The 18,542-nt window shown below is 37.4% G+C and overlaps 1 protein-coding gene across 2 annotated transcripts in view; it reads right to left on the minus strand.

Moving 5' to 3' along the window:
* SEC24D (SEC24 homolog D, COPII coat complex component) overlaps nt 1-18,542 on the minus strand; it is a 113,804-nt gene that overhangs the window by 2,729 nt on the left and 92,533 nt on the right. For both annotated transcript variants that reach the window (XM_037830552.1, XM_037830553.1), the window contains exons 20-22: nt 10,873-11,052; nt 8,362-8,553; nt 4,954-5,043 (exon numbers count right to left, since the gene is read on the minus strand). In XM_037830552.1, coding sequence (XP_037686480.1) covers nt 4,954-5,043; nt 8,362-8,553; nt 10,873-11,052 — 462 coding nt within the window. The remainder of the gene's footprint in view (nt 1-4,953; nt 5,044-8,361; nt 8,554-10,872; nt 11,053-18,542) is intronic.

Below are 18,542 nucleotides of genomic sequence, written 5' to 3' on the forward strand. Positions count from 1 at the left end.
CAATAACTTAGACTGACAAAAAGAGAGAAGATGCAAATAAGTAAAATCAGAAATGAGAGGGGGGATATTACTACTGACTACACAGAAATAAAAATGATAAAAGAATCATAAGAGGATACTATGCCAACAAATTAGACAACTTAGATGAAATGGACAAATTCCTAGAAACACTAACAACTTACACTGACTTCAGAAGAAATAGAAGACCTCAACATACCAATTACAAGTAAAGAAATTAAATCAGTCATCAAAAGCCTCCCAACAAAGAAAAGCCCAGGATCAGATGGCTTCACAGATGAATTCTACCAATCATTCCAAGAATTAATACCAGTTCTGTTCAAGCTCCTCCAAAAATTTGAAGAGGAGAGAACACTACCTAACTCACTCTATGAAGTCAACATCACCCTATTACCAAAGCCTTATAAAGATACTACAAGGAAGGAAAATTACACACCAATTTCTCTAATGAAAATAGATACAAAAATCCTTAACAAAATGTTTGCATATCAAATCCAACAGCCCATTAACAGAATTATACACCATGATCAAGTGGGTTTTATCCCAGGTATGCAAGGGTGGTTCAACACAAGAAAATCAATTAACGTAATTCACCATATTAACAAAATGAAGAGGAAAAACCACATGATCATCTCAATTGATGCAGAAAAGGGATTTGACAAAATCCAGCAATCTTTCTTGATAAAAACACTTCAAACGATAGGAATAGAAGGAAAGTTCCTCAACATGATAAAGGTCATATATGAAAAACCCACAGCAAACATCGTACTCAATGGTGAAACTCTGAACATTCTCCCTCTAAGATCTGGAACAAGACAAAGATGCCCACTGTCACCACTGTCATTCAGCATTGTTCTGGAAGTTCTAACTAGAGCAATTAGACAAGAAATAAAAAGCATCCACTGGAAAGGAAGAAGTAAAACTTTCACTATTTGCAGATGACATGATCCTATATTTATAAAGTCTCCAAAAAATCTACAATAGAGCTACTAGAGCTAGTAAACAAGTTCAGCAAAGTGGCAGGATACAAGATCAACAGACAAAAATCAGTAGTGTTTCTTCTATACACTAGTAATGAACAATCTGAGGAGGACATCAGGAAAAATATTCCATTTACAATAGAAACTAAAAAAATCAAATATCTAGGAATAAATTTAACCAAGGCTATATACAGAAAATGACAAAACATTGCTAAAAGAAATCAAAGAAGACCTAAATAAATGGAAGGACATTCTGTGTTCATGGATTAGAAGACTAAATATCATTAAGATATCAATTCTACCCAAATTGATTTACAGTTTCAACGCAATCCCTATCAAAATTCCAACAGCCTACTTTGCAGAAATGGAAAAGCCGATTAACAAACTTATTTGGAAGGGTAAGGTGCCCTGAACAGCCACAAGCATCTTGAAAAAGAATGAAGTGGAGGTATCATGCTTCCTGACTTTAACGATATTATAAAGCCACAGTGGTTGAAACAGCACAGTACTGGCATAAAAATAGACATATTGATTGATGGAATTCAACTGAGCTCCAGAAATAGACCCTCATATCTTTGGCCAATTATTATTTTTTTTAATTAAATTCAGTTTTACTGAAATACATTCACACACCATACAATCATCCATGGTATACAATCCACTGTCCACAGTATGATAACATAGTTATGCGTTCATCACCACAATCTATCTCTGAACATTTTCCTTACATCAGAAAGAACCAGAAAAAGAATACAAAATAAAAGTGAAAAAAGAACACCCAAATCATCCCCCCCATCCCACCCTATTTGTCCTTTAGTTTTTATCCCCATTTTTCTACTCATCCATACACTAGATAAAGGGTGTGTGAGCCACAAGGTCTTCACAATCACACTGTCACCCCTTGTAATCTACATTATTGTATAATTGTCTTCAGGAGTCCAGACTGCTGGGTTGGAGTTTGGTAGTTTCAGGTATTTACTTCTAGCTATTCCAACACATTAAAACCTAAGACATGTTATCTATATAGTGCATAAGAATGTTCACCAGAGTGACCTCTCGACTCCATTTGAAATCTCTCAGCCACTGAAACTATTTCGTCTCATTTTGCATCCCCCTTTTGGTCAAGAAGGTACTCTCAGTCCCACGATGCCAGGTCCACATTCATCCCCGGGAGTCATATTCTGCATTGCCAGGGAGATTTACAACCCTGGGAGTCGGGTCCCACATAGTGGGGAGGGCAGTGAGTTCACCTGTCGAGATTGGTCAATTGAGTTTTGATAAGGCTCCCAGGTCCACTCAACTGGGACAGAACAGTCTCCGCAATAAGTGGTACTGGGAGTACCGGATATCCATAACCAAAAGAATGAAAGAGGACCCCAATCTCACATCCTATTCTAAAATTAACTCAAAATGCATCAAACCGAAATATAAGAGCCAGTATCATAAAACTCCTAGAAGAAAATGTAGGGAAATATCTGCAAGATGATAGGTGATAGATGGTAGTTTCTTAGACTTGATACCCAAAGCACAAGCAATGAGAGAAAAAAATAGATAAATGGGAACTCTTCAAAAATGCAATACTTCAGTGCTTCAAAGGACTTTGTCAAAAGGTGAAAGGGCAACCGACTCAATGGGAGAAATATTTGGAAACCACATATCTGATAAGGATTTGAAAGCCAGAATATATAAAGATCCTACAACTCAACAATAAAAAGACAAACCTAACTAAAAAATGGGCAAAAGACATTGTGCCAGTTTGAATGTATTATGTCCCCCCAAACACCATTATCTTTGATGTAATCTTCTGTGGGCAGACCTATCAGTGCTAATTAGATTGTAATTCTTTGAGTGTTTCCATGGAGATGTGCCCCACTCAACTGTGGGTGATGACTCTGACTGGATAATTCCATGGAGGTGTTGGCCTGCCCATTCAGGGTGGGTCTGAATTAAATTACTGGAGCACTATATAAGATCAGACAGAAGGAGCAAGCTAGTACAGCCAAGAGGGACACTTTGAAGAAAGCACAGGAGCTGCGGATGAGACAAAGAGTTTGAAGATGGCCGTTGAAAGCAGACTCTTGCTCCAGAGAAGCTAAGAGAGGACAAATACTCCAAGTGCAACTAAGAGTGACATTTTTGAAGAACTGCAGCCTAGAGAGGGGCGTCCCAGGAGAAAGCCATTTTGAAACCAGAACTTTGGAACAGATACCATCCACGTGCCTTCCCAGCTAACAGAGGTTTTCCGGACACCACTGGCCATCCTCCAGCGAAGGTACCTGATTGTTGATGCATTACCTTGGACACTTTATGGCCTTAAGACTGTAGCTCTGCAACCAAATAAACCCCCCCTTTATGAAAGCCAATCCATTTTTGGTGTTTTGCATTCCAGCAGCATTAGCAAACTAGAACAGACATGAAAGGATATTTTTCTGAAGATGAAATACAGATGACTAAAAAGCACTTGAAAAGATGCTCAGCTTCACTAGCTTTTAGGGAAAGGCAAATCAAAAGCACAATGAGATATCATCTCACACCTGTTAGAATGGCTGCTGTTAAATAAACAGGAAACTACAAGTGTTGGAGAGGATGTGGAGAAGTTGGAACACATATTCACTGCTGGTGGAAATGTAAAATGGTACAGGTGCTCTGAAGGACAGTTTGGTGGTTCCTCAGGAAGCTAAGTATAGAGTGGCCTTATAACCCAGAAATTCTGCTACTTGGGATATACCCAGAAGATCTGAAAGCATGGACACAAACAAGATATTTGCAAATCGATGTGCATAGCAGCATTAGTCACAATTGCCAAAATATGGAAGCAACCCAAATGTCCATCAACTGATCGACTGATAAAATGTGTTATATACATACTATGGAATATTATTCAACTGTAAGAAGAAATGAAGTCCTGATGCATGTGACAACATGGATGAAACCTGAGGATGTTATGTTGAGTGAAATAAGCCAGACACAAAAGGACAAATATAGTGTGCTCTCACTGATATAGAACTATTTATAATAAGCAAATTCGTAGAGTCAGAATCTAGAATACGGGTTTCAGGGAATACAATGGGGGTAGAGAAAAGGTAGCTGATGCTTAATTTATGCAGAATTTCTATTTAGGTTGATTGCAAATTTTTGGAAATGGACAGTGGTGACACCAGCACCTTGTTGTAAGTATAATTAATAGCACTGAATTATGTTGGCGAATGTGGTTGAAAGGGGAAATTTTGGGCTGTGTATGTTACTAGAAGGAAAGTGAGAAATAAATCATGGTACTATATAACACAGTGAACCCTGTGGGGGATTGTGACTAATAGTACAAATATAAGAATGTTCATTTATGAATTATAACAAATGTATTACACTATTACAAGGTGTTAATAATAATGTGGTATATGGGGAACAAATGCACCAAATGTAAACTATGGACTATAGTTAACAGTAACATTTTAATATTCTTTCAACAATTGTAACAAAGGTACCACACTAATGCAAAAGTGTCAGTAATAGGGGGGTATATGGGAACGTATTTTTTACATGACTTTTCTGTAAACCTACAACTGCTCTAATTAAAAAAATGCTACTAATAAAAATAGTTTTAAAAAAATCAGTGAACTACCACCAGAACAAATCTGTATTTGCATGTTCTGCATTAAAAAAAAGCTATATGGGGAAAAAGATGTATTTTTAACAATTATACTTCAGTGTCCGTAATTGAGAAGATATCTTAAATTTGTGTGTTTCTCTATACCTATATGTACATTTTATTTTGGTGGCTATGGTGATGGTATCTTTTTTAAATATAAGTTTTTAAATATAAGTTTTAAATATGAGTGTGTGTAAATTAAATTAATAATAATAAAAAAGAACCTCCCAAATATAGGCCATGCATTTAAAAAGCCTTTAATGAAATAAAACACTTCGAAGAAAGGAAAAAACAAAATCTCATTCTTACCTTCACTGAATACGGCCTCTTCTGCTGAATAATAGTCATTATCATTCTGAGTTTTTCAGAGTATGGGCTTCCCACCTCAGGCAGTAAGGTCTGCATTTAAAAAAACCTAAGTTTAAGTTACAGTACAACTTGTAACATTTAGCTAGAAGCATCAATATGACATTATTAGAATGTTTAAAAAAATATATCTTTTTAAAACCATGTACTTGACTACTGGCTTAGTTCATTTACCTGATGTGATGGTTAGGTTCATGTGTCAACTTGGCCAGGCGATGGTGCCCAATTGTCTGGTGAAGCAAACACTGGCTTAACCATTACTGCAAGGATATTTCGTGGCTGGTTAATAAACCAGAAGGCTGGTTTATTAAATCATCAGTCACTTGATTGTATCTGTGGCTGATTACATCGGCAATCAATTAAGGGAGTATCTTCTACAATGAAAGGATACAGTCAGCTGGATTTAATCCAGTCAGTTGAAGACTTTTAAGGGAGAAGAGAGAACTTTCATTTCTTCATCAGCCAGCCAGCCTTTCCTGGGGAGTTTACTGAAGATCTTCATCAGAGTTGCCAGCTTGCTGCCTGCCCTACAGAATTTGGACCTGTGCAATGCTACAGCTGTGTGCCAGTTTGAATGTATTGTGTCCCCCAAATGCCATTATCTTTGATGTAGTCTTGTGGGGCAGACGTTTTGGTTCTGATTAGATTTGCTTGGAATGTGCCCCACCCAGCTGTGGGTGATGACTCTGATGAGATATTCCCATGGAGGCATGGCCCCACCCATTCAGGGTGGGTCTTGATCAGTGGAGCCATATAAATGAGCTACCTCAAAGAGAAGGAACTCAGTGCAGCTGTGAATGATGTTTTGAAGAGGAGCAAGCTTGCTAGAGAGGAACGTCCTGGGAGAAAGCCATTTTGAAACCAGAACTTTGGAGCAGACGCCAGCCACGTGCCTTCCCAGCTAACAGAGGTTTTCTGGACGCCATTGGCCATCCTCCAGTGAAGGTACCCTATTACTGATGTGTTACCTTGGACACCTCATGGCCTTAAGACTGTAACTGTGTAGCCAAATAAACCCCCTTTATATAAAAGCCAATCCATCTCTGGTGTTTTGCATTCAGCAGCATTAGCAAACTAAAACAAGTTGCATGAAATGCTTTTATAAAATCTCATATTTACAGATATCTCCTGTTGGTTCTGTTTCCCTAGAGAACCCTAATACACCTGAAAACCAAAAATGTGAAAAAATGGACTAAAAATTATGAATTCTTATTGGGATAAATGTCCATCAATGAACTAATTATCTCTGTCTTTTGAAAACAAAAATCTTTCTGTGGAATTTGACACATGTACATCACTGAAATGACACAATTTACTCAAAGGATGTCTTTGGGTCATTCACCATGAAGGTTTAATCCCTGTTCAAAATGGATGTTTCAAGGCTTTGTTGTGAGAAAAAACAATATACTTCATTGCCTAAGTGGATGGGCTGCAGAGAATTAAGGCATTATTACATTTTGAAATGCAATTGGGTCCAACTTTAAAACAAAAATCTCCATATACTGGATTCTCAAAGAGAATGTGGCCTCTGATTTCACTGAAACCAGGTTAAAGATCTATGAAAGATAACAATCTAAATGCGCAGGCCCTCCAGGGCATGGGAAGCATCAGGACTCAGAGTTCTTCCATAAAGCAGAGTAAAATGCCAATGCTTACTTCTCAGCAAGAAGAAGCTAAGAGCTCATATATAAGCTGTGAATTAGCTACAGAAAAGGTGAGTCAGAATGTCTCATCATGATCCCAAAACTCTCAGGAAAAGACTATAGCCCATATTTTTCATAGAATTTGTAAGAAAAATAGGAAATACATCATAAATTTTCATATTCCATTTCCTAAGTACATTCTCTGACATTAAGGCAGATTATTTATTCAATAAATAAAATAAGTATACTCCATGTACATGTTTTAAATGCCAAGTGCCTCCCAAATTTACGAAATAGTCAACACTTGTTTTTTTCTTTTGTTTTACTTTTGAAAAAGGTTGAAAAGAGATATACTGATATAAGCACAAACCTACCAAACTGCTGCTTTGTAGTAGAGACTTTGGCTATTTCAAATATATATTCCATTCAGAAAATATGTACTTAGGATTTACTATGTCAATCAATACACTGTGATATAAGAGGAGGCTTCCTTAAATTTTACGAAAACATTCATCAGACTCATAGTTCTTTGCACACTGAATGTCAATTTAACTTTTTTGTTTGTTTGTTTAAAATTGCATTTCTAATCATACCTTAATTTCTAGTCTCTTAATCTTAAAGCTCGACTCTGAATGGAATATAGTTGCTTTTATAATTTTTTAACTCCTTTAATAATATACTGTTGACATTCATAATGGATATGCAGCTATCTAAACTGACCACCTATCTATGTAGCCTTGAATTTCAATCCTGCCCCTTCCTGCAAGATGCTTATGTATCTCTAAATTGTACCAGAAATTGGGGGATCCAGCTAGCCTTAAGACATCTGCCATATACCGTGAGGCTTCAGGGCAGAATCTGTATCTGCTAAGATCTACACATGGACCCATCAGGAATCCCTTGCCAAGGAAAGTAAGACGATAACCTTCATAGTAATGAGGCTCATGCAATCATGGTCTGCATATAAGGTTTGCAATAAATGTTGACTTTCAAATTGGAATTAATTGCTGGTTTCTCCTCACAAACTTTAAAAATAAAGTCACTTGTATTCACCTCCACATTGAAATCCATAATCTTTTTGCTATGATTGCAACAGAGGGGAGTTTAATCTGTTTTTGTGGGTTTATTATTTATAACTCATTAATCTGACTTAGTTTTAGTGGCACACCTACGAAAGATTTCTGCACATTCTTCTGAGTATGCAGTTCAGCACCGGGAATGAGCCCGGAGGATATGCTTTTGGAGACAGACCTGAATTCAGCTCTCTCTGCCACTTAACTACACAAATGAACTTTTCTCTTGAGTCTCAATTGACTGATCTGTAAAATGTTGATAACAATATTCATCTCATTGATTTGTTGTAAGAATGAAATGAAATGGTGTATTTGAACTATTCAGAGCACACGAATTGGCACAGAGTAAAAGATTATGAAATGTTAGCAATTTATATTAAAGTTTATGGTTCTTTGATAACTCTTTATACAAACATCATTATGCCCCTCCCTCCAAGATGCTGATGTATCTTGATAACACTTTATACAAATATTGGTATTCACCAAACATGAAATATTCTCATTCTTACATAGAGCTATATGCTTTACTGTTTTTCTTCTTTGTAATATACGGTTGTACATTAACAAAGAGCATTTAAGAATTTAAATTTCATATATTACCCCAAAAACAATGAAAAAAAAAAACCAATACTTACCATATCTGTGTTGATATGAGCAAAAGATGGCACATTAAATATTCCTTGAATCAGTTCTGGTGGGCTACTTACTCCCAACCATAAGAACATATTTAGACCGTTAGCCAACAGGAATATTCCTTCTTCGGAAAGACGGGTCTCGGAGCAACGAATAGCAGCAGGTAATGTTGCATTTTTAACATCTAACACGTGCTGTGTAGGCAAAGATTAGAGAGTTAGAAATTCCTTCTTTCTTCTCTTCCTTTTCTCTCCCTCTATTTTTTTTCTTTTCCTTTCCACTCCTTTATTCCTTTGTTCATTTGTTCTTCCTTCCTTCCTTCCTTCAGTTCTTCCATCTATCCACCCATCCATCCATCCATCCATCCATCACGTATCTAATGAGTACCAACTATCTTAGAGGCATTGTAATTAACAATAGTCCCTACCTTGTGCAGCTACTGTTTTTTGGGGGGGAGGTAAAGAAAGACAAGAAATAAGTAAAATTATATAGAATTTTAGATGGTGTCAAGTGTTATGAAAAGAAGTGAAACAGGAGAGTGGGACAGGGTATACCGGTAGTGGTGGTGGTGGTTCAATTTTAAGTCAGGTCATCAAGGAGAGTTTTGCTGAGAAGGTAACTTCTGAGGAAAGACCCGAGGAGATGAGAGAAGGAGCCCTGGGTATATCCGGGGGAAGAACAATCCAGGTGTTGGGAACAGCCAGTACAAAGGTCTTGAGGCAAGAGCCTGCCTGGGCTGTCTGAAGATCAGCGAGGGGTAGAGTGAAAAAGGAGAGAGTAATAGAAGATGAAGTCAGACACAAAGGACGGAACAGTAGCAAAGATTACGTTGGGCAGAGGTGGTAGGAACTTCGGTTTTAACTAAAATAGGAAATCCTGTAGTATTCTGAACAGAGGAGTGACATGAGTTGACAATATTTTAACAGCATCACTCTAACTTCTATGCTGAAAACAGACTGAAAAAGGTGAGAGCAGGGAGACTTGTTAGGAGTCTAGGGGAGAGATGATTATGTTTAAATCTGGGTGGTGACCGAGGAGGGGGTGAGAAGCAGACAGACTGGATATTCTGGAAAGGAGAGCTGACATGTTTGCTGACAGATGAGATGTGGTATATGAGAGAAAGAAGTCAAGATGACTGCAAGAGTTTTGGCCTGTAAAACTGGAAGGATGGAGGGGTGGTAAATAGAGACCGAGAAGACTGCAGAAGAAGCTGGCTCAGGAGGTAAGATCAGGGACTTGGTTTAAGATACCCATCCAAGGAGAGATGTTCAGTAGGGCACAGGGACAAATACATCCAGAGTTTAGGGCAGAGGCAGACTAGAGATACGAATGTGGGAGTCATTAGAATATAAATGTTTAAAGCCATAAGAACAAATGAGATACCCCCCACCCCCCACCCGGGCAAGGGATTGAGTATAGGTAGAAAAGAGGAGCTACATAGGGACTGAGTCCTGGAGCATTCTAACAAGAACAGGAAAAACTACCAAAGATAGAAGGAGGGAAACCAGCGAAAACAGTATTTCAAGAGGCAGTAATCAAGTGCGTCAAATGCTGTTGTTAGGTCCAAAAAGAAAAGGAATGAGAACTACCCATTGGATTCAGCAACATGTTGGTCACTGATGACCTTGGCAAGAAAATTTTAGTGGAGTGGTAACATTCTTGTTCCTTAGAGCTTATTTCCCTCTCTGGTTTACAGGCTTGTGTTAATCCAAATCTAACTGAAAATCCATCAGTTGTAATAATTTACATCCAACATTCATATTGTTTGAAAGAATTAAAAGCTCTTTTTATTTCTGACCTAGTTTAACAGTGATTGTATTGTAAGTAAGAGTCTAAGTATAGAGTTTGAACACAGGCATTAGAAATAAGCTGATCAGCTTTTCCTCTTCTCTCCTCCCTCAATTGTAATCTGTTAGGTCTCAGGGGAAAAGAGCCAAGTCACAGAGTGCAGGGACATCCACACATTAAGGACTGACTTCAAATAAGTAGAATAGATTAGTAGCATGTAAGTTTCTTGAGGGCAAAGATGGTTAGTTGGTCCCTTGTATAGTATAGGGCATTTGGGCAAGACTAATCACAGACATTCTGGTTAAAAGTGGTGACAATTAGACAGTCATACATTTTATAAAAATAGATAAATGAACATATACACAAGAGTCCTGTACATATGTAAGTTGCCTTTAATATTATAAAGTAGATTTCTTGAAACAACTCAACTTGCTTACTAATTTTTCAATCTGCCTACTCAATTGAAGATAACCAATTTGGGAATGAGACAAGAAAAGCAATCATCGAATAATTCCATGAACTAGGAGCCCCTGATTTTCCTCTTCCCACCATACTGAGCACATGTTGACGCACACAAGCAACTGCTCTAATTCCCACACACTTTGAAGGTGTTCATGAATTTAAATTTCTTAAGAACAAATGTTTCAGATATGGCATATGGAAAAGCATAAAATATGATCCCCTTCCAGACTCTTCTAGGAAACGTGCACCTGCGACATGCTTACTATTGGCAGAAGCAGTGGGTAGAAGAAGAGCTGGGAGTCAGCCACACCCATGGTCATGACCAGCTGCCTCTGATAGGCCCGCTCATCTGTTGGGATCTCCGGTCTGCTGAGCAGCACACTATTTTTTAACAAACAATTCATGTACACTGGCAATACTTTCATGGAATCTGGTAGAATAAGCTGAAAAAAGAAAGATATTTATTTCATACACTTGACCTTTACTGAGAGAGAAACCCTGAGCTTTACATGTAAGATAGAAACATTATTAGCCTTTGAGATTTTTGTGAGGATGTGGTAATCCCATGGAAGGCACCCAAAGCACAGTAACTGGCAAAAGTGGATGTTCAAAGAACAGCAGTTGTTTTTATTTTATCTATGCCTGGCACCGCGGTTAACGGCACAACCCTGAGGCCAGACTGCCTAGAACGGAATCCTGGCTCTGCCTCTTATTAGGTCTATGGCCTTGAGCAAATTACTTAACCTTTCTTTTCCTCAGCTTTCTTATCTGAACATGGAATAATAGTTCATGATCATACTTCATGATCATGGGGTTGTTATGAGGATTAAATGATTATTGGTCTGTAAAGCATTTAAAATAGTGCCTCACATGTATTAAGTACCATATATATGCTTACTAAATAAAGGAAATTAAACAAGTGATTGGCTAATCTGAATTTACAACTTCCACCCCTTAAATTTAAGAACAGTATTTCTAACTGCCCATGAGATACCTCTTCCTTTATGTTCTGCTGGCATCTTACATTCATATGTTTAGTCATAAATTCACTAAACACTATTGAATGCCCTGTGTGACAGGTTCTGTGCAAAGTGTCAAGGACATAAGGAGGAATGAAGCGAAGTCCATGTCTCAAGTTGCTTAAAGCCCACTGAGGAGGACAGACATATAAAATGGATAAAACATAATAAGGAGATTGCAATATTATAGGTACAAACTAAAATGCTTCGTGAATTTAGGTGTGTCGCTACTGAATGGCAATGTGCAGTTAAGTAATTTGCTCAACCTGTTGTTTCTTCATGTTTCCTATTTTAGATATTAGAACTACCAGATAAAATTAATTTCATTTATTTCTTTACCCTCAATTAGCAAGTGAATCTTTTTAATTCTACATTGTAAGTCATCTGTACCTTCTTCTCCATCCCCACTTTCACTCATGTGATCTCTCACTCTACCTACCTCAAGGTACATACCATGATAGGATGCCACAGATAATAGCACAAGGCAGCAGTTCTAAAAACACACAACTTAATTTACATATAATGTAAAATTTACATATAATGGCCTGTGTTGTTTAACTTTCTCCCAATTCAGTTTCATAAGAATGGCTAATAATCAAGTTCGATCTGAGCTTCACTTCCTTCCATTTGGCAGCAACTAAAGGAACAAAGAAATATTCAAAAGAAAAAGCATATATAGGAAATAATAATTTGCAAGCTGATTATCTGAAATATCTGGTGTGTAAATTCATGATTTCTTTTTAGTTTACTATATTAATGAGAAAAAAGTATACAAACTTATCAGAATCCTTTATGAAAAGAAAATTTCCCTCAGGGCTCTGCTGGGATTTATTCTTCAATCTGAATCTTTTAATATTGTGGGCTTTTTCATGATCTACTAAGTAAGGAATGCATAAGACAAAACTTTCTAACTGGTTCAGGCAAACATATTTTAGAATGATTCTATTTTGCAGGGTTTTTGCCCTTCTAATACCTTTCAAAGAACCAAGACAGTTAAATATATGTTTCCTGATAGGAGTGGAACATTCTCTTTCTTCTTCTTGCATTTTTTTTTCTCTAGCATAAAATATTTTCATTTGACAACTCTGGTCACTGGATTACTTCCTCAAACAAGGAAAATTATGATCAAAAGATGCAGGAACCAGATCATGGCCCTCTTCCAGAGACATGTGGCCTCAATGCTCTTTTTGGGCTAGTTACCAGTTAGATATATATTATTACGTACTAACAATTTTCTAACATTCCCATGTAGAAACATGTACGTACAATTTTCTAATACTATCTTGCAATTTCACTGGTTGCTTCTCAATCATCACGTCATATTAAGACAGTTTAGAAATTTGTTGTCTTAAATGCCACACAGGGGCTGAGCTTGGCTCATGATGACACCATTAGGACCACAAAGTCTGATTAGAGGAGGCTGGATTACAGGAGGGCAGAAAGAAGAAAAGAGAGGGATAAATAAGAAAGAAAATTGATGGTGAAGAAGAAAAAAGGAGCAAAAGAGTGAAAGAAAACAAGGAAACAATCTTATTCAATGGTTTTGAAGTGGGGAAGAAAATGTGGTAATTGATTGCCACTATAAAACCTTCCTCACACCTCCCCAATTCCCTCCATAAATTAATTATTCTTGGAGAGAAAGGGTGTGGATGGGGAAGGAGTGGAAATTCATGTAAGTCCAGTTTTGATTCCAGAGAATTCTTCTCTTCTTTGTGTTTTGAAATAATAGAAACAGTGATGAATTTTAAATAAAAAAAAAAATTATTACTTTGCTGTTGAGGTCATACGACTTGCCCTTTGAAGTCACTGTACATTATATGATATAATTAAGCTCAGAACTTATTAGAGAGATTTGATAAAGAGAATCTACCTTGCTTATGTTAGCTTAAAAATTTGTATAATGTTGTTTCTAGTTAAATGTCTTAACACAGCATCTATCACATGATCACATGAACCATGGAGTTTTCAGCCCTTCTCTTGCCACAACCTAGTTCTCACTGTGACAATTCAGTAAAAGCAGTTCTACTGAGGTCCAGAATCATATAATTCAAGTGTGGAGTTCCTTAATGGTTTTGCTTGGATCAGGAAACTTTGGGTTCTATAGTCAAACAGATTTTCCTTATTAATTCATCTCTTCTCAGATATTATTTCTCACAAGTAAACTGGGATGACACTATGTTTGAAGTTACAGTCTCTGAAGAGACCTGAAATGCTGCTATTCTATTCTTAATTTTCAATTAAGGGTATATTTTATTATGTTATTGTTACTAACAGTGTTCTGGTCTTTATATTTTGCAGACTCTATGATATCTAAGTTATCTCATTTTTTTAAAACATAGTTATCACTAATTTAAAGGTATACTTTTTTAAAGGTCTTCAAATGTCAGACTTGAAATTTGCTAATGGAGAAAGAAAAAATCTCATTAAAAGAATGGAATAATCTCTAATAATGCTTTCAGACAAAATTTGGCATCATAATGTTTTTACCCCAGAAATAATTGTGGAAAGAAATGATTTAGTATTTGAGGCAAAGTTTTTAACTTTTAAACCAGAAGGAATTGACATATTTGAGTTTTTGTTCCCCAATAAATATGCAACAGATTTGTTTTTAACTTAAGGTTTTTGAATCCAACCTGTTTAACATTAGCAAATAAACTTTTTGAGGGGACTTTAACCGTTCTCTTTCATCTACTTATGATGTGTGAGATACTCCCGAGTCAACATAATGTTTCCAGAGCTCTAAGACAAATAGTAAAACTGGGGTCTAAAGTGCTAATGATTGAACTATATCCAGGCGAGATTCCAGGTGCACTTGGTAGGCTTTGTATAAATTGAACAAATACCTTGTGATAGAGTACACAAGTGGCAAGTCTTCCGAATAATTAAGAGGAGTGAATACCCAGAGATTCAAGAGTTGCTTATGTGATTATCAACACAGGAAATAAAAGAATGGATGACTGGCAGAATAATCTTGGGAGAGTAACTCCCCTCGGGAAAGACCAGTGAGGTAGCCACTGGTGTCCTGGGAATTTCTGGCTGAATTTGGTACCCTGAACCCTCTCATTAAGAGATCAGATCCCAGGGTGAGAGTAAGAGGCCAACTGGCTAAGGAAGAAAGCTGTTTGCTTTTCTTTTGAACTATGAAAATAGCCTGTTTGTGAACACATTTTAGACAGAAGGGAGGAAAGATGTCTGAGGAACTTTGTTATGTTTTCTGTTACAAAATGTGAGTAGTTCAAAAGAATGAAAATCTTTTGTGATGGCTGATGTCTCTCAAGCATAAGGTGGATCTCCAGTGGTTGGGGGATGCTTTGAGTCTCAAAATTTGATGACCAGAAAAGTATTTTTGTTTGTTTCATGTATCCCTGTCCTGATTTTAATTAAACTACAAAAAACTAAAAAAAAAAACTAAAAAAAAAAAAAAAAAAGTCCAAGCTAATAAATGTCTTTATTTTCCTTCTTAACTCAGAGTAGGATTTGACCCCTAAATTTATTTGCATTATTTTTGCTGCTGCAAGCATACAATTTTTTGGTGGGGTTTCAGATGTCCTTTCAGTACCCACTCTCTAAAAATCTTTTTATTTTGAGATACTTTCAAACTTAAAGGACAGTTATAAAAATAATATAAACTCCATGCAGAGAACTCCAACATACCCCTACTTCCTCAGTTACCAAGATCCACCAATTTTAATATTTTGCCACATTTGCCATACCATTCTGTCTGTCAACCTATCCATCCGTCTGTCTACCTATTTATCAATCCATTTTCCGACTACTTGAGTTAGGTTGTATACATCAATTCCCTGAACACTTAATACTGCTATGTACATTTCCTAATGACAAGGATATTTACTTATGTCACCACCTTAAGTACAGTTACCAAGTTCAAGAAATTTAACATTGATTTACATACAACTCATAATCTTTATTCCAAGTTTTTCATGTCTCCAAAATGTCTAGTTGGGCCTTTTCTCCTCCATTATTAGATCCTGTCCAGAATTATGTATTGCATTTAGTTTTCACCATCTCTTTAGCTGCTCATTCCTTTCTTAAATTGTGGAATACACACATACACACACACACACACACACACACACACACACACATATTATTTTTTGACATAAACTTTTCTATCTCAACCACAGAGCATACCATTCAGTGGGATTAACCACATTTACAATGTTGTGGTACCCTTACCACCTTCCATTACTAAAACTTTCCCATCTTCCCAAACAGAAACCCTATACACCATTTATATATAACTCCCCATACCCCTGCCCTCTGCCCCTGGCAACGTGTTCTCTCATTTCTGTCTCTATAAGCTTGCATATTTTCCAAAATTTTCTTTGTAGCTGCCTTAGGGCTTACATTTAACATCCTAAATCTGTAACACTCTCATTTGTTTAGATACCAACTTAACTTCAGTGGTGTACACAAACTATCTACAAAATCTGTTCCCCACCCTTATGTAATTCTTGTCACAAATTGCATGTTTATACATTGAGTCCCAAACCACTGATTTATCATTACATTTCATGCATTTGTACTTTAGATTCTGTAGGCAGTTAAAAGGGGAGTTACAAACCAAAAAAAATACAATAGTAGTGACATATTTACCCATGTTATTTTGCTATCCTCACTGGAGATCCTTATTTCTTCATCTGGCTTTGACTGTCTAGTGTCCTTTCCTTTCAACCTGCAGAACTCTCTTTAGCATTTCTTGTAGGGTTGACTAGTGGTGATGAAGTCCCTCAGCTTTTGGTTATTTAGGAATGCCTTAATCGCTCCCTCATTTTTGAAAGAAAGTTTTGCCAGATATGGAATTCTCTGTTGGTTAATTTTTTCCTTGCAGCACTTTAAATATATGTCATTCCCCCAACTGTCCTGCCTCCATGGTTTCTGATGAGAAAGTAGCACTTAATCTTATTGACGCTTCCTTGTATGTTTTACATTGCTTCTCTCTTGTGGTTTTCACAATAATCTCTTTGAAAGTTTGATTATAATGCATCATGGTGTGGGTCTATTTGGGTTTATCCTGTTGAGAATTCACTGAGCATCTTGGATGTGTATATGCATGTCTTTTATTAAATTTGGGATGTTTTCAACCATTATTTCTTTCAATATTCTCTATGCCCCTTTCTGTTTTCTTCTCCTTCTGGGATTCCCACCATGCATATATTGGTACTCTTTATGTCCCACGGGTTCCTCAGATCTGTTCACTTTTCTTCAGACTTTTGCCCCTCAGACTTGATGATTTCAAGTATCTTCAAGTTCACTGATTCTTTTTTCTGCCAGCTTGAATCTGCTGTTAAATCCATCAAGAAATTTTAAATTCTGTTACTATGGTCTTCAGCTCCGTTTGGCTCCTTTTCATGGTAGAGAGCTGTCCTAGCGTGACCTACCACCTTTCCCTGGGCCCTCAAAATATATTCTATGCTCAGGACCAGGTGCATCAGTCTGGCAGGATAAAACACAGACCCGTAAGGAGATAAGAGGACTGCCAGTACATTCCTTCCTCTACTGTCCTAAGCATTTGTGAACATTCACTGGAGACAGTCTGACTCTGGTATGCATGTTTTGCGACGTCCAACTCACATCCAAGTGGCATGTCTGTCCTTGGTGGGGAAGGAGCAGCAGCATATGAACACAACAGAAGGTGCTATGCATAATACATCTCCCTGCTCAATCTGGCCATGAATTGAGAGCCACTGGCTATGGGAACCAATGCCCACTAGTGAAGCTGTCTCTTCTTTATGTGATTGATTAAATGTCTTTCCATCATAGCCTGTGAGTCGTGCTTTTGCTGGTGATCCTGACACCTGTATTGGAGTGGGTTTACATCTCTTTGGGTGTCTCTCCTCCTGACAAACACTTTTCATAATTTCCATCTGTCTACTGATATTTTGTGTGCATATATCTTTTTCCTGATTTCCTTTAGTTCTTTGTCCATGTTTTCCTTTAACTCTCTGAACATATTTAAGAACATTTTTTTTTAAAGTTTTTGTCTGGTTATGTCCCACGTCTAATGCTCTTCTTTGGTGATTTCTAATGCTTTAATTTTCTCCTCTGCCTGGGCTATCACTTCCTGTTTCTTTGTATGTTTTATATCTTTTGTTTAAGCCTGGGCATTTTGATATTCTAATGTGTTATCACAGAAGTTTAGAGTCTAAAGTATTCTGTTCTTTATGCTTGTATGCAGCTAGTGTTATGATAGAGCTTTCTTTGAATGTCAGGAGCCAAGAAATAACCAAAAAAAAAAAAAAAAAGGGAAGAAAAAACACCTTTCCCAGTCTTCACAGATTGACCTGGGAGAGTGCTCTCCTTCAGAGTTTATCCATACAATGAGTTTAGAGAATAGCTCCAGGTCAAAGCATAGGGGCTGCACTGATCCTTTCTGCACATGTGTCTTTTCTTGGGCATGAGTATGAGGGCCCTAGGAATACCCCATTTACATGGATAAGAATGCCCCTTCTTCTCTAGGAAACAGTTTCCTCAAGGTCCTGGGCACTACAACACATACCTTACAGCCAGCAATCTCTTGCCCCAGGCAGCCACTTGACTGCTCTACCACAGCATTCTGTTGGAGAACTCTGTGTGCCACCTTCTACATGAGGGCAAGTGCTAGAATAATGAGTCCCTCAGGCCAAAACTAGACAGACTGGACCAGACGTACATGCTTTCAGTATTCATATGAGGGTTACTCTGCTCCCTCCAGAACCAGGACCTAGCCAGTGAGGGGTAAGGGAGGGACCAGCCAGGGCACCACAAGATCCTCTCCGTTTTTAAGTAGCTGTTTTCTTGATTTGCTGTTTGTCCTGATATTGAGGTCCTTTAATTGTTTTCTAGAGATTTGAGAAAGATGTTTCTACCAGATCTTGCTGGTTGCTCAAAGCTTCTGTTGGGGGACAGAGCCC

This window comes from Choloepus didactylus, chromosome 3 (assembly GCF_015220235.1).
Source record: "Choloepus didactylus isolate mChoDid1 chromosome 3, mChoDid1.pri, whole genome shotgun sequence".
In the NCBI taxonomy this organism is placed as follows: Eukaryota; Metazoa; Chordata; class Mammalia; order Pilosa; family Megalonychidae; genus Choloepus; species Choloepus didactylus.